Source organism: Balaenoptera borealis, assembly GCF_965194805.1.
Source record: "Balaenoptera borealis genome assembly, chromosome: 18".
In the NCBI taxonomy this organism is placed as follows: Eukaryota; Metazoa; Chordata; class Mammalia; order Artiodactyla; family Balaenopteridae; genus Balaenoptera; species Balaenoptera borealis.
The window spans coordinates 14,138,391-14,163,431 of NC_138877.1; the positions used below are offsets into that span (position 1 = coordinate 14,138,391).

Below are 25,041 nucleotides of genomic sequence, written 5' to 3' on the forward strand. Positions count from 1 at the left end.
GAGTGAACCCAGCCCCACCCATCAGCAGACAAGCAGATTAAAGTTTTACTGAGCTCTGCCCACCAGAGTAACACCCAGCTCTACCCACCACCAGTCCCTCCCATCAGGAAGCTTGCACAAGCCTCTTAGATAGCCTCATTCAACAGAGGGCAGACAGCAGAAGCAAGAAGAATTACAATTCTGCAGCCTGTGGAAGGAAAACGACATTCATAGAAAGACAGACAAAATGAAAAGGCAGAGGACTATGTACCAGATGAAGGAATAAGATAAAACCCCAGAAAAACAAAGAAATGAAGTGGACATAGGCAACCTTCCAGAAAAAGAATTCAGAGTAATGATAGTGAAGATAATCCAGGACCTCGGAAAAAGAATGGAGGCAAAGATCAAGAAGATGCAAGAAATGTTTAACAAAGACCTCGAAGAATTAAAGAACAAACAGAGATGAACAATACAATAGCTGAAATGAAAACTACACCAGAAGGAATCAATAGCAGAATAACTGAGGCAGAAGAACGGATAAGTGACCTGGAAGATAAAATAGTGGAAATAACTACTGCAGAGCAGAATAAAGAAAAAAGAATGAAAAGAATTGAGGACAGCCTCAGAGACCTCTGGGACAATACTAAATGCACCAACATTCGAATTATAGGGGTCCCAGAAGAAGAAGAGAAAAAGAAAGGGACTGAGAAAATATTTGAAGAGATTATAGTTGAAAACTTCCCTGATATGGGAAAGGAAATAGTTAATCAAGTCCAGGAAGCACAGAGAGTCCCATACAGGATAAATCCAAGGAGAAACATGCCAAGACACATATTAATCAAACTATCAAAAATTAAATACAAAGAACAAATATTAAAAGCAGCAAGGGAAAAACAACAAGTAACACATAAGGGAATCCCCATAAGGTTAACAGCTGACCTTTCAGCAGAAACTCTGCAAGCCAGAAAGGAGTGGCAGGACATATTTAAAGTGATGAAAGAGAAAAACCTACAACCAAGATTACTCTACCCAGCAAGGATCTCATTCAGATTTGATGGAGAAATTAAAACCTTTACAGACAAGCAAAAGCTAAGAGAATTCAGCACCACCAAACCAGCTTTACAACAAATGCTAAAGGAACTTCTCTAAGTGGGAAACACAAGAGAAGGAAAAGACCTACAATAATAACCCCAAAACAATTAAGAAAATGGTAATAGGAACATACATATTGATAATTACCTTAACTGTAAATGGACTAAATGCTCCAACCAAAAGACATAGACTGGCTGAATGGATACAAAACCAAAACCCGTATATATGCTGTCTACAAGAGACCCACTTCAGACCTAGGGACACATACAGACTGAAAGTGAGGGGATGGAAAAAGATATTCCATGCAAATGGAAATCAAAAGAAAGCTGCAATAGCAATTCTCATATCAGACAAAATAGACTTTAAAACAAAGACTATTACAAGCGGCAAAGAAGGACACTACATAATAATCAAGGGATCAGTCCAAGAAGAAGATATAACAATTGTAAATATTTATGCACCCAACATAGGAGCACCTCAATATATAAGGCAAATACTAACAGCCATAAAAGGGGAAATTGACAAGAACACAATCATAGTAGGGGACTTTAACACCCCACTTTCACCAATGGACAGATCATCCAAAAGGAAAATAAATAAGGAAACACAAGTTTTAAATGATACATTAAAGAAGATGGACTTAATTGATATTTATAGGACATTCCATCCAAAAACAACAGAATACACATTCTTCTCAAGTGCTCATGGAACATTCTCCAGGATAGATCATAGCTTGGCTCACAAATCAAGCCTTGGTAAATTTAACAAAATTGAAATCGTATCAAGTATCTTTTCTGACCACAACGCTATGAGACTAGATATCAATTACAGGAAAAAATCTGTAAGAAATACAAACACGTGAAGGCTAAACAACACACTACTTAATAACCAAGAGATCACTGAAGAAATCAAAGAGGAAATCAAGAAATACCTAGTGACAAATGACAATGAAAACACGATGATCCAAAACCTACAGGATGCAGCAAAAGCAGTTCTAAGAGGGACGTTTATAGCAATACAATCCTACCTCAAGAAAGAAGAAACATTTCAAATAAACAACGTAGCCTTACACCTAAAGCAATTAGAGAAAGAAGAACAAAAAACACCCAAAGTTAGCAGAAGGAAGGAAATCATAAAGATCAGATCAGCAATAAATGAAAAAGAAATGAAGGCAATGATAGCAAAGATCAATAAAACTAAAAGCTGGTTCTTTGAGAAGATAAACAAAATTGATAAACCATTGGCCAGATTTATGAAGAAAAAAAGGGAGAAGACTCAAGTCAATAGAATTAGAAATGAAAAAGGAGAAGTAACAACTGACACTTCAGAAATACAAAGGATCATGAGAGATTACTACAAGCAACTAAATGCCAATAAAATGGACAACCTGGAAGAAATGGACAAATTGTTAGACATGCACAACCTTCCAAGACTGAACCAGTAAGAAACAGAAAATATGAACAGACCACTCACAAGCACTGAAATTGAAACTGTGATTAAAAATCTTCCAACAAACAAAAGCCCAGGACCAGATGGCTTCACAGGTGAATTCTATCAAACATTTGAAGAAGAGTTAACACCTATCCTTCTCAAACTCTTCCAAAATATAGCAGAGGGAGGAACACTCCCAAACTCATTCTACGAGGCCACCATCACTCTGATACCAAAACCAGACAAAGATGTCACAAAGAAAGAAAACTACAGGCCAATATCACTGATGAACATAGATGCAAAAATCCTCAACAAAATACTAGCAAACAGAATCCAACAGCACATTAAAAGGATCATACACTATGATCAAGTGGGGTTTATCCCAGGAATGCAAGGATTCTTCAATATACGCAAATCAATCAACGTGATACACCATATTAACAAATTGAAGGAGAAAAACCATATGATCATCTCAATAGATGCAGAGAAAGCTTTCGACAAAATTCAACACTCATTTATGATAAAAACACTCCAGAAAGTAGGCATAGAGGGAACTTTCCTCAACATAATAAAGGCCATATATGACAAACCCACAGCCAACATCGTCCTCAATGGTGAAAAACTGAAACCATTTCCACTAAGATCAGGAACAAGACAAGGCTGCCCACTCTCACCACTATTATTTAACATAGTTTTGGAAGTTTTAGCCACAGCAACAAGAGAAGAAAAAGAAATAAAAGGAATCCATATCGGAAAAGAAGAAGTAAAGCTGTCACTGTTTGCGGATGACATGGTACTATACATAGAGAATCCTAAGGATGCTACCAGAAAACTATTAGAGCTAATCAGTGAATTTGGTAAAGTAGCAGGATACAAAATTAATGCACAGAAATCTCTTGCATTCCTATACACTAATGATGAAAAATCTGAAAGAGAAATTAAGAAAACACTCTCGTTTACCATTGCAACAAAAAGAATAAAATATCTAGGAATAAACCTACCTAAGGAGACAAAAGACCTGTATGCAGAAAATTATAAGACACTGATGAAAGAAATTAAAGATGATACAAATAGATGGAGAGATATACCATGTTCTTGGATTGGAAGAATCAACATTGTGAAAATGACTCTACTACCCAAAGCAATTTGCAGATTCAATGCAATCCCTATCAAACGGCCACTGGCATTTTTCACAGAACTAGAGCAAAAAATTTCACAATTTGTATGGAAACACAAAAGACTCCGAATAGCCCAAGCAATCTTGAGAAAGAAAAATGGAGCTGGAGGAATCAGGCTCCCTGACTTCAGACTATACTACAAAGCTACAGTAATCAAGACAGTATCGTACTGGCACAAAAACAGTAATGTAGATCAATGGAACAGGATAGAAAGCCCAGAGATAAACCCACGCGCTTATGGTCACCTTATCTTTGATCAAGGAGGCAAGAATATACAGTGGAGAAAAGACAGCCTCTTCAATAAGTGGTGCTGGGAAAACTGGACAGCTACATGTAAAAGAATGAAATTAGAACACTCCCTAACACCATACACAAAAATAATCTCAAAATGGATTAAAGACCTAAATGTAAGACCAGACACCATCAAACTCTTAGAGGAAATCATAGGCAGAACACTCTTTGACATAAATCACAGCAAGATCCTTTTTGACCCACCTCCTAAAGGAAGGGAAATAAAAACAAAAATAAACAAATGGGACCTAAAGAAACTTCAAAGCTTTTGCACAGCAAAGGAAACCATAAACAAGATGAAAAGACAACCCTCAGAGTGGGAGAAGATATTTGCAAATGAAACAACTGACGTAGGATTGATCTCCAAAACATACAAGCAACTCATGCAGCTCAATATCAAAAAAACAAACAACCCAATCCAAAAATGGGCAGAAGACCTAAATAGACATTTCTCCAAGACGATATACAGATTGCCAACAAACATGTGAAAGAGTGCTCAACATCATTAATCATTAGAGAAATGCAAATCAAAACTACAATGAGATATCATCTCACACAAGTCAGAATTGCCATCATCAAAAAATCTACAAACGATAAATGCTGGAGAGGGTGTGGAGAAAAGGGAACCCTCTTGCACTGTTGGTGGGAATGTAAATTGATACGTCCACTATGGAGAACAGTATGGAAGTTCCTTAAAAAACTAAAAATAGAATTACCATATGACCCAGCAATCCCACTACTGGGCATATACCCTGAGAAAACCATAATTCAAAAAGAATCATGTACCACAATGTTCACTGCAGCTCTATTTACAATAGCCAGGATATGGAAGCAACCTAAGTGTCCATCAACAGATGAATGGATAAAGAAGATTTGACACATATATACAATGGAATATTACTCCGCCATAAAAAGGAATGAAACTGTTATTTGTAGTGAGATTTATGGACCTAGAGACTGTCATACAGAGTGAAGTAAGTCAGAAAGAGAAAAACAAATACCATATGCTAACATATATATGGAATCTAAAAAAAAAAAAGAAAATGGTCAGAAGAACCTAGGGCCAAGACAGGAATAAAGATGCAGACCTACTAGAGAATGGACTTGAGGATACGGGGAGGGGGAAGGGTAAGCTGGGACAAAGTGAGAGAGTGGCATGGACATATATACACTACCAAAAGTAAAATAGATAGCTAGTGGGAAGCAGCCGCATAGCACAGGGAGATCAGCTTGGTGCTTTGTGACTACCTAGAGGGGTGGGATAGGGAGGGTGGGAGGGAGGGAGATGCAAGAAGGAAGAGATATGGGGACATATGTATATGTATAACTGATTCACTTTGTTATAAAGCAGAAACTGACACACCATTGTAAAGCAATTATACTGTAATAAAGATGTTAAAAAAAGGCAAAAAAAGAAATAAAATAAAATTAAATTAAATTTAAAAAAAAGAGAATCCAAAAAAGAATAGATACATGAAAAAAAAAAAAAAGAATAAATGAGGGAATATTTTACTACATGCAGCAAGATTGACCAGGGATGTGGGTTTTTTGTTTGTTTGTTTGTTTTCATTTTCTGTTATGAATGTTAAACATTGCTTCAGTTACCATTTTGCTGTAGAACAAGTCAATCCAAAATTTAGTGACTTAAGACAACATTTATGATTATATCTCACAGCTGTTTGTGTTGACTAGGATTGACAAGGTAATTTTCACTCAGTGTCCTTCCTGTACATGTAGCTCAGATGGCAAAAATACTCTTTTCATGATGTCATTACAATAATTATAACAAACATAGGTAGTATATTTTCTATGAAAAAAAATAAAAAATGAAAAACAATTGAGGGGATACTTACATTCCTAGATATCAAAATATCAGTCTCTCTTGATTAGATCCTTTCCATCATCACACTAATATACTTAAAAATAAATAATGTACTTTAATTTCCCATTAAAACTACAATATGAGCCACAATAAAACTCATTTCTTTCCTCACAGCCTCCTCTATGAACTTACCCTCTATCTGCTCCCTTACTTTCCTTCATTCCTCTGGTCTCTACTTCCTTCCTAGTCATTCACTCACTCTTCACCCAGGCTGGCCTCCTTGCCCGTTACTCCATGAAAAATGCTTTTGTGAAGGTTAGCAGTGACTTGCCCAGTGAATGCTCTTCAGTCCTTATCTTACTTGACTTCCCAACATCATTCAATGCAATTGATTGTGCCTTTCTTTTTGAAAAAAATCTCCTCTCTTACCTTCAGGTACACACAGTTTTCTGGTATTTATTTTCTAATCATCAGTCTCTGCTTCATAATCTCCTTTGCCGGCACCTCCTCCTCTATCAAATGCTAAATGCTGGAGTTCCTAAAGACTTGGCTCTGGGTGTCTTTCTAACCTCCTTCTGGACTATCCCATTCATGTCCATAGCTTTGACTATCATGTATATTCAGACATATCCAAAATTTTATAAATGCCACTATCACGTCTGATCCTAGATCCAAATTCACACATTCAGCTGCTGATCTGACAGCTCTATATAGTAGTTTCAAACTTAACTTGTCTCAAACAGAATTTTTGACTTTCTTTCTCTATCCTTCCAACCTAATCTCTAGCCACTCCTGCCTCCCTCATGGTGCTCTCATCACACTGAATTTGTGGCTGGTCTTTCCCTCTTAGGACACACAGAACAGGCTGTCATCTGCCCAACTCCTTCATCTTGGTTGCCTTCTCATTCTTTGGCTCTCAGCTTAAATGTCCCATTCGCAAAGAGCTCTCTCCTAACTTGCTATTAAAAGGGTGTTCTTGTATTATTATTTTTTAAATCCCTGCATCCCATTTGTTTCCTCTGATACACTGTTCTACCTTCTGAAGTTATTTTACTTGCTATTTATTAACTATTTCCATCCCTAGAATGTAATGATAAAGATATCTCTCACTGTCGTTTTCACCTAGCACTGTAACTACCTTGTCTAAAATGTATTGAATGAATGAACAAATAAAAATCAAAACCTATAGCACTGTGATATTAGCCCAATAGATATAGTACATGTGTTGGACTATACATAGAATATATAAGGTTCGAGCATGACCAGATCCCCAAATACATTCCAGATAGATTAAAATATTTTAAAATGGTACCATTAAGAAAAACTATATTATTAAAAGATGCTGGATATAAAAATGTTGTATAAAAGATGTATAAAAGGAACCAAAGGGGGACTGTCACATATGATTACATAAATAATTTAAATCTTAGAAGTAAAAAGTCAAAAGAGGGAGAAGAAAAAACTGAAAACATATTTACAACCAGTCTGATAATAGAGTTGACTATTATATATAAACATTTTAAATTTTATAATATGTATGTATATGTATCCTTTAGGGACCTTTGAGGAGAGCTGATCATCCAGAAATGGTTGTAATGTTTGATGGCATTTTGAATCTCCTCTTTTGAGGAAAAGGTCTGTACCTTTTCATTTATGTGAGGGAAGTTGCATTATGGTTAGCAAAAATATTGCTATTGTTATTTGGAAGTTTAAGTGTCGGATTAGTGACTCTATGATGTAGAGTAGCCGCAAGGGTGGGGTGTGATACATAATGCAACTGGCTTAATACACACCCACTCACACTCCCTTGCAGCACATCTTCCTGGAGAAATCAAAGGCAAAAGACTGGAAAGAGAAAAGCTATATTTATCAGATTGCCCTTCAGCTATGGTTGTACCTATGACCTAGGTTTTAGCCAGGTGGGCAATTCCATGGTGGCAGTCATGAGTGAAGAGATGGGATATTCTGGCAAGAATGGTGACAACAGAATCTGATTCTTCTTGGGTTCAAATAGTGGCAACAGTTTCCTTATTTGGTTGCTTCCTGATCATAGGTTGGGGTAATGGCAGTGGCTGCTTCTTTACCTAGAAAATGTTACCATGTGATTCTGGGACTTACTAAAAAGTGATTCTCTATACTTTTACTTCAGTCGTACCAAAGATAAAGGGAACTATCTAATAATTTCCCTCAAATTAGCTAAAGTGGATTCTGTTGTTTCTAAGAATGCTGATTAATATACTCTTGCCATGTTTACTTAGCAAATATTTATTGAGTCCCTAGTATGTGCCAAGTAAGACAGCAATTGACAATAAACGTAATAAGTAAATTAGGTAGTATGTTAGAAAGTGTTAAACTATAAGGAAAAAAATTTAAAAGTAAAGTAGAGAAAGGAGAAAGGGAAATGCAGAGGAGGTAAAAGTGTGGAGAGCAGATTATAATTTTAAAATATATCATCAGAGTAACTTTCATTGCAAAGGAGGGATCGAGCAAATACATGAAAGAAAAAAGAGATTAAATCATTCCAAGCAAAGGAAAGAGCAAGTGCAAAGGCCCTGAGTTGGGCATATGCTTAATGTGTTGGAGAAACAGCAAGAGGTCAGTATAAATTGAGCAAGGCAGTGAGATCAGAGAAGTAATGGTACACCATCGTAAGAAATTTGGCTATATCTCTAGTGAAATTGGTAGTCTCTGGAGACTTAAGATGTGTCGCCTTACTTATATTTAAAATCATCTGATTGTTTTGTTGAGAATAGACTGCAGTAGGAAAAGGATAGAAGTAGGAGATCAGTTAGGAACTATTGTGGTAATCCAAGTGAGATAGGATGGTGGCCTCTATCAAGGTGAGATCTGTGGAGGTGTGGGAGGTGGTGGATCTGGGTGCATTCTGATGTTAGAGCCAATTGCATTTTCAGAGAGATTGGATATAAGCTGTCAGAGAAAGAGGACATAAGAATGACTTTAAGAGTTTCAGGCCTGAGGAAATTTAAGTATAAAATTGCCCTCAGTTGAGCTGGGTGGAGTAGTTTATGTCCAATGGCTCTGTCAAGTAGGCAGTCATTGGAATACAGCTGGCATTTAAAGTCTCGAGTCTGGATGAGATCATCAAAGGAGGGAGGGAAGATGGAGAAGGGGTCCAAGACTAAGCCCTGGGAGACTCAGCCATTAGCAGTGGGAGAAGAGGAGCTAACCAAGGAGACAGTAGGAGCAATGGGTGAGGTAGGAGAGGTGTCGCTGAGAGGCTCATGCAGAAAGAGGGGATGAGCACCTGAGCTGAGTGCTATTGCAGAAAGATGAAACTTGAGAATTAGCTATTATAGTTAATAACTGGTAAGTCATCAGCAACCTTGAAAATTGTCATAGGAGAGTGGTGGGTAGGGTGGGATTCAGAGAAAATAGGTGGTGAGGAGTTGGAGACACTGAATACAGACAAATTCTCAAGGATTTTTGATACAAAAAAGGGAAAAGGAAATGGGCCAATAACCCACAAAGGCAAAAGTGATTAGTCAGAAAAAGACCAGTGTTCAGGGTTGGAAACTAGATACTGGAATAAGTCTTTTGCTTTAGCTACTCAGCAGGGCTTGCTACAGAGTAGTTATACAAGATGTTGAGCAAAGCTGGGATGGGTGCAGGTACTAAATGGCTGTGTGAGACCCAAGATCACAAGCAGATAGTGGTCAACTTTGTACCTCAGCAGACAGGGACACTTCAGGGACCATTATGGAACTGGATTAGAATGAAAATCAATAAAAATCAATAAAAAATTATCTGACAAATATGAAGCTATTTAAAATAATCAAAGAAAAATATGGTGGTGGCAAGCAAGCTCTATATTTGAACTGAGATTTAACTGAGAGCTTCACCCTAGAAGCTAGCATGTTATAAAGCTCTCACTATCCAAAAATGGGAAGTTCAGAAATTTGTCAAATATACAAGCACACAAAAAGAGTTAAGCAAACAAAAGACACATGTTCTTGTTTAAACAGAATAATATATTCAAGTCATTTTAAATAAATGTAAATAATATTTTTAAAATGAAATAATAGTGAGAAAATTGCAAAAAAGCCTAGGTAAAAGATAACAGGTCATTGCAATTAGTTATTCTCCTGTATCTTCCTTCATTTACTAACTCATGTATTCATTTGCTCCTGGACACAATGATCACAAATTTACCGAGTGACCACTGTGTGCTATGCTGGCTGCCTGAGAGAATGCAGACCTCCGCAGCCCATGATTTCTACTCTGGGGGAGCTTGAAAAGACTTTGAACATGAAAGCAGCATACCAATACAAATGTTAAATAAAATTACAAGGCAATAAGGCAGTTGATGTTTTAAGACAGCATGTAATAGTTCTCATTTTCCTTTCAAAATATAATATGAATAAACATAAGACTTACCATGGCTCCTTTAGCTCAGCCAGACTTAGGTCATCTTCCCCTCCTTTGCTTCCTAGATGCATAGAACTCTTTATGACACAGATTTAATTTGATAGAGTAATTCTTAAAAGGCTTAATCCTGCTTCTCTCAAACTAAAGTCATTGTACTTAGGCTGCTTGGATGAATTAATTATGGGCAGAGACCAGGATACTAATTAATATCAAAAGTGGAGACATATACATAGAAAACATATGAATTGTGATTTGAAGCTTATTAAGACTTTCTCTGTTATCAGTGGTCATGCTGAGTAAAGTTTTTGATCAAGCTTGTTATCTCCAGGAAATAAAAAGTCATGAAGGCATACGAACATGGTTTCGTCTGTGTTTAAGCCTAATCAATCCCTCCTCTAATAAGTTAACATGGACCTAAGGTGCTTCTGTTGTTCACGAGTGAGATTAAAATTTTAACTTCAGAAATCATTAAGTAATAAAAATGCATGGTAAAAGTCAAGCGTTACCACTTTTAAAAAAAAGAGAGAAGAAAAAGAACAAGTTGTAAGTCTGCTAGAAGGAAAAAATGGAAGAAAACAAGCAAAAAACTCAGTTAACCTTAAAATAGTAAAGAGATAAGAGAATTAGTTTTATCTATATAGAATGAATTGGAGGGGACTAGTAAGAAAAGAAATATGAGGTGACAAGCAGGCAAATTCATTTAGTAAACTGTCACTTAATAGTAATTATGTTTTTAAACTAGAGCAGGAATTTGGATAAAAATACTTCTAGTAGTGGACAAAATACATCTTGTTCTTTGGAATTATTTCACATAATTTGTTTACAAATAACACACAAATAAAGATTGAGACAGATTATACTCAGCTTACAAATTATACAGAGATCAACTCATGAACTATTTCCCATGATTTGTGCCAGGTGTTTTAACCACTGTTTCTGTAATACTCACAGATAATGCTGAATAGCACTTTATGGAGGTGCCATGATAAGAAGGGACAGAGGAAGCCTAAATTTTCTTTTGTGTGTGTGTTTGATAAAAGGGGGTGACTTAAATGATATCCATTTATTCTTTATTTTGACAGTTAGAGCAGCACTATAATGAAATAATTTTAGAAGAAACATTAGCCATTACTGCTAGAAGATTTTTTCCAAAAAAATTTAAAGAGTTAAAACTCAGTAAAATATAGTCCATGTAGCAAAAGAGAATGCAAAGAAAATATCAAGGAAAACAGATGAGGTCCTAAAACATGGATAACTGCTGTGATATAATTTTAAATATAAAATATGGGCTATATTAAAATATAAAATTACCAGAATATTTCTTTACATTTCTATGATGGCATTACAGTGAGTTTTATTTCTTCTTTACACTTACTTGTATTTTATGCATTTTTTAAACTTTTAAAAAACTGAGATATAATTGACATATATTGAGAAGTTATCACCATGATAAGACTGATTGATAATCATCATCACACATAGTTACAAAATTTTTTCTTTATACATATTTTATAATAAGCAAATATTATTATCAGGAAGAAAATCATAAAATACCTGGCCTTTAACTCCAACGAAATAATTAGATTTAGAGTGTTTATTAAGTGAGTAGATTTTATTTTGTTAAAAGGCCAATATTACTGTCCTTACAACACAAAAATAATGGCAAGTGGCAAATACAATTGATGTAGGGCTGTGCAGTTTAATCCCTGTGTTTTTGGTAAGTTGTGACATATCCACTGTAAGTTAAGTTTGGCCCTTCTGAAGGAGTAAAATACATTTGATGGGTCATAACAGCATTGCTCTGGGCATGTGACCAGTAGAGAGTGAAAATCAAACAAGACCTTCCAAGTAGTTCTGCTTTTTACAAAAATACATCTTGTAACAGTTTATTTCTACTTCAATGGAACATACAAATCATGTCTTAAAAGAAAGAGGAAAAAAAAGTCAAATGCTTGGAAAGGCAGTTGTGTTAGATGAAGAGAATTGAATCCTCTGCGGATTTTAGAGCATCTTTTAAGTTGGCCTTTTACAATCAGGTTTTGAGACTATTTTTCAGGAAGATGGAGGGGATGCCTTGCTTTGGTGCCGTGGGGCTGGGGCAAGTCTTGGTACTCTGGGGGCTGGGCCAATCCAGGAGTCAAGCATGAAGATCCTGTTTGCTCCCAGGGCAGCTTGTTCTCCTCTCACACATCCTTGCCCTTTGAGGAACAGAAGGGAGTAACATGTTTTACCATAATTCCTGGAATCTCTCTGCCTAATGCCTGGGTATCACCATTTCTCAGGCCTCTGGGCAGATGCTGTGTAGCACCCATTAGGAGCATGGTATTGAACTTTCTGCTGCCTACGGCATTATCAAGGAGTCAGCATCTTTGATTTTCTGTTTTCCTTCTGAACAGTTGGCATAAACATGAGAATAAGCCACAATGTCACTTTGTGCAGCAACAATGACCTCACTCTCGACTTGTCTGCATAACCATGTAAATGCAACTCTTATAATATACATATTTGAAAAACCATAATGAGTCTTATGTGATCTGGACCTGCTTCCCATGAAGCAAATCACTGGAGATATGCAGTGAGGGATGTGTGGGAGAAAATGCGTCTCCAAGTCCCTAAGAATTGAGGCAAAGTATTCTGAATTCCATGAACTAAATAAAGTCTTTGGATGTAGCACCAAGTGGTAAATCTATGTGAGCCCCTGAAAATCTTCTTTTGATTAATATCCCCCTTTGGGCCTCGGCCGTGACTCTGGCAGTTCTGTCCCTCCTGCATCATCTCATAAAAAGCCAGCATATTTTAGGTTTATATCAGTGCCTTGTACATACACCACCCAAGTAATGCATACTTAATTCATAGATGTGGCTCTGACAAGTATCAAAGCTTCACACTTTGTTTTAGGTACGTCTAATTCAGCATATTTTTTCATAGTTTTCCTGTGACTTGACTTTGCTAAGTTTGGAGGGGGTATTGAGTGTGGCCTCTGTGGATAGATTAGATAACTGTTAGATCCCTCCCAGCCCCGAGGTTCCATAATTCTATGGCTTGATACTTAACCCACAAATCCCTCAAAATATATTTCAATTGTTTCCTCTTTCTTCCTTAGCTTTCCCCTACTCATCAGTAAATATTTAAGAAATAAATATCATGAAATTTTGCTGTATGTAATAGAGAACCAAAGTAACAGTGCTTTAAGTGGATAGAAATAAATTTTTTCTCACGTGGAAGTTAGGATTTAGAGTTCAGGACTGGCGAGGTGGATCATTTGCTGTCTGGAACTCAGGCTACTTTGAGATTTCCACAACGTCATTCCTAGGGAATAATCTTCAATCTTGTGGTCTCAGTGGTACCTCCAGCCACCACATCCATGTTTTAAGCAGGGTGGAGGAAAGGCAGAAGTGGCCTGCACTTGCCTTTAAGGTATGTGTTGGAACTTACTTACATCATTTCCCTAACATCCTATTGATCAGAACTTTCCACAGGGTCACAGCTAGCTGCAAAGAAGGCTGGAAATGTTATCAACTCCCCGCCCCTCTCCCTGCCCTTCTGCTCCCCAAGTAGCCGTGTGTTCAGCTTTAACTGAGGATTTCTATTATTGTTGGCAGAAAGTTAGAAAGCTTATTAAAATATACATAGCACAGTCAGGCACTACACACACACACACACACACACACACACACACACATGAGTTTTCATAAAACCTCATCATTTTGAACTCTTTAGCATAGGGAAGAAGATGTATTTTCCAGAAGCCAATTAAAATTTGATTCAGTAACAACCAATTGCATACCTCTTTTGAATCACAAGTTAACCTAGTGTGTAAGTGCATTAGCTTATGCCTTAGATGGCTATAGTGTTGTCAGTTACCCCTGTGAGATATGAGCAAGTTAATCTCTGGAATTCTCCATTTCCTCACCTGAAAATGGGTATAATATATATAACTCACAGTACTGTCACATTTAAATGATACAATTTATATAAATCTCTTAAAATAGTGTTGGATACATAGCAAGTACTCAATAACATTAGTTTAAAAATTTTTTTTTAATTCTTAAGTACTGTGACAATAAAAGTTACATGAGTCACATTCTCTCCACTAAATGACTTATATGGCAGGTCAGATGTACTATGGAGAAGAAAAGAGTGAAAGTAAGTGGCAAGAAACTTTTGTAATTCTTATCTGATTGTATGAGCTTGAGCAAGTTACTTCTCTTAAGTCTGAATTTATTCATTTGAAAAAATGGCAACATTTATAATGTGTCAGTTTCTTGAGTATGACAAAGTACATGATATACTTTGAAAACTCTGTTTTAAGCTTAATAGTAATGTAATAGCTGGTATTAACTAGTATTAATTCACGCCTAATTTGTCCTGAGATTTATACACATATTATCTCATTTAACCTGTATAAGAATCCTGTAATATGGTATTATTAATTCCATTTTAGAATGAGAAAAAGGAGCCTTAAACTTCCAAGATCACACAACGATTTGTTGGAGGACCTAAGAATTCAAACCCAGGTATGCTTATCTCTAAAGCCAATATTGTACAATACACTCTACGGTGCTACTAACAATGGAGTGGTTCAGTACATGGGAAAATGTGCTGGGAACAGTGGATGGTTTAATTTAACCAGATCATAGTGAATATAGGGGACGCGTGGAAGTCAAGACTGGAGGGTAGGCTGGAGACACTATTTGGAGAGCTTTCAGTGTAACAGTGATGATTCAATACTTAACTGAGAAAGAAAGGAGGAACTATGGAGTATTTTTACGAATATACAAGCTGTGGCTTAGAAAGAGTGGAATAGATGAATTAAAGAAGGAAGAAAGATGAAAAAAAAGCAGGGAGATGACTAAGAGGCTATTTTAATGTTCTGCTGTGGACAAGATCTAGGGCACTGGTCGCGGGAATACATAGTGAGTCTGTGTCTAGGAATGTTGAAGTCCTCACGTATCATTTATTAAGCAGTGTGTTCAATAGGAGGTCGTTATTGTGCCATTTTAAGGCAACCCTCCCATATTAGCAGGAGGGCACCAAAGTGAAAACACAATCAGAATTCTGGGTCTGCAAGAGCTCTACCTGAGCCATACCTTTGCCATATTTTCCCTGCTTGTGACTTACCTCTTGTTTTCTCTGGTTTGCTTCAAATCTGTCTCTGACTTTGGCACCTTTAGTTTTTCTGGCCTTTGACCTGTGTGTTGTAAAATGTAGGTATTACTATTATTCAGATATGGTGAGGTCAACAGATAAGGAAAGGATTGCCATTGAAAAGATTTTGTTACTCATGGTATCCAAGTGAAGGGAGCACATCACACCATGCAGGAAGCACCAGAGTTAGTTAGGAGGCAGAGAGAGTGAGGGGAAAATGTGGGCAAGAGCCTTTACTGTGAGGGACTTCCCTGGCAGTTCAGTGGTTAAGACTCCATGCTCCTAATGCAAGGGGGCATGGGTTCCATCCCTGGTCGGGGAACTATGATCCCACATGCTGCATGGTGTAGCCCCCCCAAAAAAGAGCCTTTACTGTGGTTTCCACAGGAAAGACAGGACAAGCAGATTTAGGTTTGGCTAGTTTGAATAATTTCAGTGGGCTCTGGGGTGTCAGGGCTCTCTCTAGTTGTCTGGTACCTGGCCCTAGGGTAATTAGCACAGAGGAATTATGGCCCAGGGTGTGAGAGCCCTATAAAGGAGGTGGTTGGGGTGTGAGTTCTGGATACATTGGTTTGCACAAGAAAGGTGGACTTTCAGGCCATTCCTTTACTATTTTAAGAGTTGGCTAAAGGGAGGGACAGTCCCTACAAGGTCTGCAAAACCCCAAGATGTCAAAGCATCAAATACAGAAACTAGAAAGTGTGGTTATTACACTCTGACCCACTGCTTTTCCTCCTAGCTCATAATAGATCTTTTTATCCTTCCCCCTTTATTTTTTATTTTAATTTTTTAAACATTTATTTATTTATTTATTTATTTATTTATTTATTTATGTTTTGGCTGCATTGGGTCTTAGTTGCGGCACATGGGATCTTTCATTGTGACACTCAGGCTGTTCGTTGTGGTGCACGGGCTTCTCTCTAGTTGTGGTGCATGGGCTCATTAGTTGTGGCAAGTGGGCTCCAGAGCGCAAGGGCTCTGTACTTGTGACGCTAGAGTTCCAGAGCGCGTGGGCTCTGTAGTTGTGGCATGCGGGCTCTCTAGTTGCCGTGCACGGGCTTAGTTGCCCCACGGAATATGGGATCTTAGTTCCCCGACCAGGGATCAAACTGGCATCCCCTGCATTGCAAGGCCAATTCTTAACCTTCTTGACCTATTTTTTGAGCTTTCTGGCTTAGTGAAAGGCATATATTAATGGGCAGGAGGAAGTGGGGAAAGTAGTTCCAGTGAGCAAGGTCCCAGACCAGCATAATGGCTAAACACTTATGTCTACAGTGATGAAGACAGTGAGAAGTAGAATTCAGATGTATTCAAAATGGTGTGTCACAATCTGTATGATCTGTGGCACTGGTTAGTAGTTAACATACAGAATTGGTGTATGTTCTATACAATCCTTTATTCAGGAAAGTAATGCTACATTAGAAATTGGGGGGAATACAGTCTATTCTCTACGTTGACACCATATGACTCTGAGTAAGTCACTTTGCTTCAGTGGCTTTCAGTTTTCTCTTTTATAAAGAAGGTATTGGATTAGGTGAGCTGTGAGGTCCTGCTAGCTTCAGCATTCCATATGTTAATGCTAACACAAAAATAAAATTATGAAATACATATGGTGCAGTATTTATAGGGATTTCTTTTCATTTTTAACTTGATATGCTAACCAGACAGACTCTTAGTTTTCAGCTCAAAATAGTCTATTACATCCCTCATCCTTCCCTACAAAAGAAGTGCAATGTTAGGGAATTTATTACATATAACATAACATGTGTTTATGGTTCAGTATGAGAGAACCCACTGTTTTTTCCCCCCAGTTTTGGGTAAAAAACAGCAGCTTAATCAGCGATTATGAATCCTAAGCCCAGCTTTCCATTTACAAACAGTGAGGCTGAAAGCTATAAACATTCTGACTTCTGCCTGGGGAAGAGTTGAGTGTTCCAGCAAACGTACATTACACTGGAAAATCCAGGATTCATTTTTAGTGTCTCCGTAACATGCTGTTTCCATAAGTACACCTCAAGTTCGCAGAATGTCCTCAGGATTTGGGGTGGCACTTTTCCTCACAGGATTCACACTGCATCCGTAGAACTGGGCACATTGAAATCAAGTTCTAAGAACTTGTTTGACATTCTCTCCTCTTTTTTGGTTGAAATGAGGTGGGAAAATCAGTCTATTGACTTGTAAAGCCTAAGATGTTGATCTTTATTTCAAATTTTTGTTTTTATAAAGCACTTGACACATGTATTTACATCTTGAGTGAGGAAAGGGAGGGCTGCTTATTTTCACTGGCTCAGTAGCAACCTTTAAATTCTTATTATAATCTCAATGGTCAAAACAGGGGAAGGCAAGTGGTAGCTTGTGAATGGTGGTAATGAGGAGAAGTAGAAGGAGGGAAGAAGGGAGCCTAGTTGAATTCTCAAGTACTACTTATTTGGTAATGTTTTCTTAACTTGGATTATAGGAAAGCTCAATAATATTGCTCTTATACTTGTAAATTGTTAAGAGAATGTCTTGAAGGTCAAGTGTTCAGAAATGCAAAGTAACAGATTTTAATGATAGACTTTTCTGTATGAACAGTATGGTCCCATGTTTCTCAGCGCCTCTAGGTCAGGGGTGATGTTCCAAGGATTTTTTGAAGATAGAGAATAAACATGCCCATTTCCCCAGAACATCAGTTTTTACTTGTTTATTAAAATAAACGTTATGAAAATGAAAGTGTCTATATTTAAAGTAAAACAAAAAATTGAATAAAATTTCCACTAATGAGAGGCCTTTCTGGTTACACCCCCTCACCTGAGGGTCATTACAGTCCAGCCATACCTGGGTATCTGTGGGGGGGTTGCTTCCAGGACCCCCATGAACACCAAGATCCATTGATGCTCAAGTCCCTTATATAAAATGGTGTAGTGTTTGCATATAACTTACACACACCTTCCTGTATACTTTAAATCATCTCTAGATTTCTTATAATACTTAACACAATGTAAATTCTGTGTGAATAGTTGTAAATACAACATAAACGCTATTTAAATAACTGCAGGCACACAGCAAATTCAAATTTTGCTTTATGGAACTTTCTGGAATTTTTTTGCCCAAATATTTTTGATCTGGGGTTGATTGACTCCAAGGATATGGAACCCGTGGATAGAGAGGGCCTACTGTATTTATTCTTCTCTGTTGATAGTGTAAGAGTCACCAATCTAGACTATCCCTTTTACTTTAGAGTTTAGGAAACTGTGCCACAGAGATGTTAAGTTGCCATGGCAACCCAGATCTGCAAATTCTGATACTATTCATTCATTTGTTCAATAAATATTAAGTGTCCACTCACTATGTTCAAGGTACTCTTATTTGGTTTTGCTGTCAGACAGGCTCTACCCTCCTGATACCATGATGACAGAACCATGCTCCAGACCTTACAATATCTCATTTTCATATCTAACATGAGAAACAAAAATCTGTTTTCCACAAATAACAGGAGGATTTTATTGCATTGTATCAGGCCTGATTGGTTCATGTGCTTATTACAAAACCAATCACTTTCTGGGGGATTGTAATGCTTTGATTGGCTTATGCCAGGTCAAGTGTTGCATCTCTTCCTGGTAGGGGGGAACTCATTCACAACGCCTGGTCAGAAAATAGAGGACAGATTGGTTGCCCTGAAGGAAAAATGGGTTTTGATTACGAAGGGAAGAGTGACTAGATTCTAGGTGTCAAAAATACGAGGGGCGCAACAATAATACTCCTATAACAATAATGATGATGATTACTTTTATAATTTAAAGAGTTTAGTTTTTCGTACTACTATGGCAGAGGTTGTAATTTGGCAGCCTTTGGGCCAAATTTAGCCTGCGTAGTGTTCTTAAAAATAAGTTTGAATGGCTTTAGAGGAAGCATGCTTCCACAATTCACTCCTTGCTGTCTTTTGCTTCATTCACACATATTACTTATGACCTATGACTCCATTAAAGAGGGACTCTAGGGACTCTTAAAGATCATAATTAACTAATAATTATTTTAAGAATGGGTATCATCCTATATAAATAAACATGATACTTTCTGTTACCTTAAGTGAGTTGCTAATAACCTCTTGCCTTTCCATGACGTTTTATGTATCATTATTTTGAAATTTAGCACAAGTTAGCAAATGGATCCATGGGAAAGGCCCAAATTTTGTACCAGAACACTTTCTCATCACCCATATGTTCACTCCTCAAAACTTTGACAGTTTTTCAAGCAGTCTGTCCCTTTCTACCACTTCTCATTAACTTTGAGTAAACAGAGACTGTGCCTGGAATAGCTCACAGGTAAGGTCTTTCTCCAAGCAATATTATTCAGTGTCACACAGAATATAAACCTAGTAGAATGTGAACTCCATGTGAGCAGGAACTTTCTTCTGTACACCATTCATTCTTCAGCTCCTGGAATAGGATCAGGCATAAAGCAAGTACTCAAAATTTACTAAGATGAATGAATGAGGGACATGTACCTAGTATATGAGGCCAGAGTAAATAATGTGGAGATAGTTGTCTTTCTTTCTTTGTTTATCTTCTTCTCAGTGTAAGAACTTGACATTGTTGTCTTCCTTGTTTATTTTCCTCTCCTGCTAGCAGGAGTCTTAGAAAGAACTAACTTCTGTTCTTGTACCATACCAGTGATTTCCAGTGTACACTTGGGCCGGTCTGGGTTAGTCAGGGGAGGGTGAATGTCATCAAAGAGAACTGTGTTGATGCCGAAGGATATTGTACCACACTGCAGTCAGAAGTTTTATTGCAAAATTCTGATAATATGGGGTGCACTAAGACCAAGACCAGAGGAAGTGGTGTCTTGTACATATTTACAGTTGCCTATGTGTTGAATAATTTCACCCTGTGTAAAAAAAGATATGTGTTTATGAAGCTGCGACTTATATACTAGAAGCTGGACTTCCAGGTAAAGACCTTATTATTTCAAACACTTCATTTCCATCTGTATAATCCTGGTGTGGATTTGGGGGTTCAGAAGCTTATTCTCTTCTCTATCTTGGACAGTGTGACTGATCTCTCTGCCCTGTACCCTGCTGGTGCTCTCTTTGTTTTGTAACTTTTATATCAGTAAATTCTGTCCAATTTAACAAAGTTGTGCTATGTTTGGTAGTTCCATCAAGCCAAGCCTAAAATTGACATTTAATGCAGTGGTTATATAGTCTGGCTGTGTTGATCAGCTTAGATGGTGATAAGCTTCTTCCTTTTTATGTTCAAGCAACATGAGAAGGACTTAAATCATATAATGGTTGATGTAGACTGAAATCAGAAATACTCTGAATGAGTTTCTCATTTATAGACAAAGGAATCAAGGTTAAGTGACAGAAGAAATTCAAACTGGCCTTTCTAATTATCTAATATAGTAATATACTGAATAGTTAAAGTAGAAAATTCATATATACTTTAAATATGATGAGACAATCATTCAGTTTTCGTTTGGCAATTAACACGAAGTTACTGCTCTTAGAATATACATTTTCTTCTAAAGATACTATAATGCTTTTTATATTTTAATGGTAATCTTGAGGGGAAAAAAAGGACATGTCTTTTAGTTTGTTTATAACCACAATATCCAAGTAATGATACTTTAAGGGAAACAAAGACAAAGATAATTGACCACAGAATTGAATACAGAATTCCTTTCTGATAAAACAAAGCCACTTTTTTGGATTAGTGGGAAAAGAAGTAACAAAACAGTTTGTGTCTCTGGCTATTATATTCTTTTAATTTAAACATTCAGTGACTTCCTGCTCCAGTGAAGGTACTAACAAACACCATGTTGAGGTTAGTTGTACAGTGAATCAAACTCTAAAGAAACCAAGAGGAAGGGGACTGTTTGGATCAATCACGTGTGGATATAAAATGTGGTATAAAAATAGCTTTTAAGAAAAATATTTGATAAATACAGCAGATGTTTATAAAACTGAGTTTTTAATATACTTTCAAATCAAAGCACACTTTCATTTCTTTCTATAAAACAAAGGCTTCGCCTCCAAGTTGAAGCTATAATTATGTATTTACAAGGAGGAAATACAATCCAGGTTTCTGAATAATGCGATTTTTAAATCCAATTTACAGAAATGAGTATGACTACCAATTAACAATTGACTGAGCTCCCACTAAGTGCAAAGAAATGACCTAGATTTCTGGGCATCTTTTGTTGGTTGTTATCTCCAAAAGAAGTATTCACCTCTAGTTTAAAAATTTATCAAAGAATGGAAACAAATGGGGTCACTTCTGTGACGGGCCGCCTCTAACTTCAGCATCTGAGTTTGCTTTCAAGCTAATCATGTGTTCTGCCTGCAGTGGGTTGGGTGGGGAGTGAGGAAGGGCTGTGGGTTGTGGGGACTATGGAGATTGTGGGAAGATAAATGCACAGAAAGGCAAGAAAGAGTTCCACAAAATTAGAGCTGGCAATGACATGAGTTGGTAAAATGGGAGATCTCTCCTGGCATGTGTGTTTTCTTCCACCGTGCCTTGGTCTGGGCTTTGCACTCTCATCATTCCCACACGGCGTTGGATGCCTGGCCCTCACTTTAAGAAAAATCCTGATTCAAGGGAAATTCTAGATGAGCTTTGATGTTCTGAGTACATGGCTGATACTTTTTGTCCTACTGTCCTTCCCTTCATGTTGAGTATTTCCTCTGCATGTAGGTGTGGTTGAGAAGCGAGATGTCCAACAAGACACCAAATGTGTGTGGCTGAGGATGCTACTTTGTTCAGGGCTGGTTTTAGGTAGTGCCTTTTCAACTTGGTGTTTAAAGACATTTAACAATTTGACAAAAAATGAGAAGTTTTGGCAATACTTTTATCGTTTTCAGATATCTAATTGTAGTTCATTTGTAGACCAAATACCTGCATGGTGGGCTGTATTTGCTCCCTGTCCTTTCATATGGTTTGGAGTAATTCAATATATGTAATTTTAAACTCACTATTGCCTCTTAAGTCTTTACTTTCATCATTCAGTGTAGAATAGGTACTCTCCAACTTCACCATTCCCATCCAAGTAATGTAAGCACTTGTAAATATTGCTTGTAAAAAAAAATTAAAAATTTTAGACCTATTCTATTTGCTTAACGTGACTTGCATTTAACTCTAGCCTAAGATAGAAACCAGGTTCTCAAGGGCTAGTATCTTTTGCAGTTGTTGATATCTATGCCTCAAATTTGATTGTGGATCAAGAGAGTCAGATAAATTTGGATGTTAGTAATGGGAAAATTTGAGGGTAGCATTCATTCAACATTCTCAGCACAGCATAATCAGGGAAGAAATCCCTTTGTTCTCTTGGGGGAATTTCTCAACTTCCTTTCCCAGTTCACAGAGTTATGAGTCAAAGCATAAAAGAATATTCTAACTTGGCTCCATCTGTGGCCCTTGCCTATGTTCCCAGCTTTCTCTCCACTGAAATTAAGATGTCATTCTAAGAATTATGTTTGTTGCAGATTATTTTTCTCTCACCAAGAACTACGCATAAGCCCTCTTTTTTGGTTGTGCCATCTGTATTTTCCTCTCAATATCGTCAGTTTCTGATAATGCCCAATTGCATACAAATTACTATTTGACTGAGGATACAGTGGTTTTTGCATGAGTGGCAGAACTACAGTTCTGTGTAACATCCAGCTCAAGCTGCATTTCCTCCTAGAACTTTGGCCAGCACAGAGAGCTATTCTTTTGATGCAATTAATACACATATCAAAAAAAGAGAACATTTTCTTCTGAACACACACAAATATTACTACATAGCCCATCACTTAAAATAGTACTAATAAAATAGTTTAAGCCAAAACATCATTAGTAAAGCAATGTATTTTAGAAGAACAAAGAAACAAGAGATGATTTCAATTGAGAAGTCTTCATTGAAAGATAGGATTTTTAACGGGGCATTGAAAAAAAAATAGCATTTTACCAGAAAGAGAAGAAGTAGAAGAAACTTCTGGACATAGTGCATAAAGATATATGATGTTTTAGGGAATTGGGGACACTACAGAGAGCCTGAGCATACATCAGTGATAGAGAGTGGTATGGTTATAATGGGAGAGGAAGGCCAGAGCAAAATCTCTGTGGAAGATTTTGAATGCCATGCTACAGAGTTTGAAACTTAGACAATGGAAAAAATCTTTAAGATTTTGTTAACAGAGAGTGACAACTTTTTTGTTTTTGGTAAATAACTTTGCCGAAAACAGGTGACACATTCAAATCAGGTAATTGAAGAAAAGTTTAATACAGAGATTCTGTAAAAGATGTTGGCAGAATTTATGAAAATCAAAAGAAATACAGCCTCTAGGACTTGAAACTGGGGTTAAGGTCAGGGTTTTACCCTCCACAGCTCTAAATGATACAATCTGGAGAGAGAGAGGTGTATAGAGAGGGCCACCTGGTGGAATCAAAGACATTAGGCCAATACAAAATCTGGGTTCACTCTCCACCTACTCTGAACTCCTACCAGCATTTCCCATTGGTCAAAACCAACAGAAAGCTAAAGGACAAGAACTCTCGTTGATGTATTCCACATACTTCAGCTTCCAGGGGGACAGATCAATGTGGAGAAGGGTGAAGAGTAGATTTGAAGTGACAAATGGGAGAGTCAGCAGAGCTGCAATTTGAAAAGTAGTTTGGGATGGCAAGAGAATGAGGAGGGCAGTCAAGGAAATGAAAGAAATTATTGTAGTAGTCCAGGCAAAGATCGTGAGTCTGACACAGAGCAGCATTAGTAACAATGGAAGAGACAGGAAGGACAGGATAGATGGTATATGGAGATAAACTTACCAAGACTTAACAATAGTTTGCATGTAGGAGGGGAAAGAGAGGAACAGAACAAAGATGACTGGTGTATACTCTTTCCTTTCCCCAAAATACAGGTTACAGAAGAAAGGATCAGGGACAAAAATGAGTTTAAGTGGGGTTCAGTGAAAATTGAACATTTGTCTCTGGGCTTGGGAAAAGAGATCAGAGCTGGAGAGGTATACTTAAGCATAATTTACTCCAGAGTTGACAGCTGAACTATGTGAATATTGTCCAGGGAAATAACTTAGAAATGTGAATCAGGCCAAGCATAGGACATCAGAGAATGCCAGCATGTAAGGGGGCAGTAATATGAATTGGTTGAGGAAGCCAACAAACAGTCATCAGAAAGTATGGGAGCAAAGCAGGCAGATACCGAGGCAGGAGCCAAGGGGTGACAAAAATTTCAACGATCAAAAGTCATAACTTTTATACATGCTTTATAGTTAGAGAAGGGTTGGGGAGAAGATTCAGCCTTGTTTTCTTCAGTGTAGAATTCTGGATGACTTTGCTAGTTATGATTATGTGATGTTTCTCTTTGGAGAGTAGGCAATAATTCAATTTCTTGAATAAGTTTCTATTGAGCATGTACTTTGCATTGAGCTCTGAGATAAGCAATACTGAGGATATAGAATTGATTTGAAATATACTGTTGCTCTCCAGGGACTTATAATCTTGTTGAAATAGCACAAGGCAGTATATATATATATTATATATGTATAATATAAGGCTAAATTGAATTGTTTTAAATGATAAAATATATGGCCCAGAGAATTCTATTGTTGGTCAGATAAAGGGAGAGACTTGTTTTCCTTGGACATGTAACAAAATATGTATCAGGATCTCTAGCTTCCTGTTCACTAGAATATATTAAGACCACCACAAAGAAATACTGCTGACACTACTTTTGTGT

At 37.2% G+C, this 25,041-nt stretch overlaps 1 protein-coding gene across 5 annotated transcripts in view; it reads left to right on the forward strand.

The window, feature by feature from the left end:
- Nucleotides 1–25,041, forward strand: part of LOC309615688 (uncharacterized protein) — a 426,392-nt gene that overhangs the window by 293,542 nt on the left and 107,809 nt on the right. For 3 of the 5 annotated variants that reach the window (XR_014236965.1, XR_014236966.1, XM_082365750.1), the window contains one exon: nucleotides 14,624–14,696. The exons of 1 other annotated variant lie outside the window; for it this stretch is intronic. Coding sequence is in view for 1 of the 4 variants with exons in the window: in XM_082365750.1 (XP_082221876.1) it covers nucleotides 14,624–14,696 (73 nt within the window). In the remaining 3 variants the exon portion in view is untranslated. Of the gene's footprint in view, nucleotides 1–5,008; nucleotides 14,697–25,041 lie in introns of those variants that run through there. One more of the 5 variants, XR_014236967.1, reaches the window with a different exon arrangement.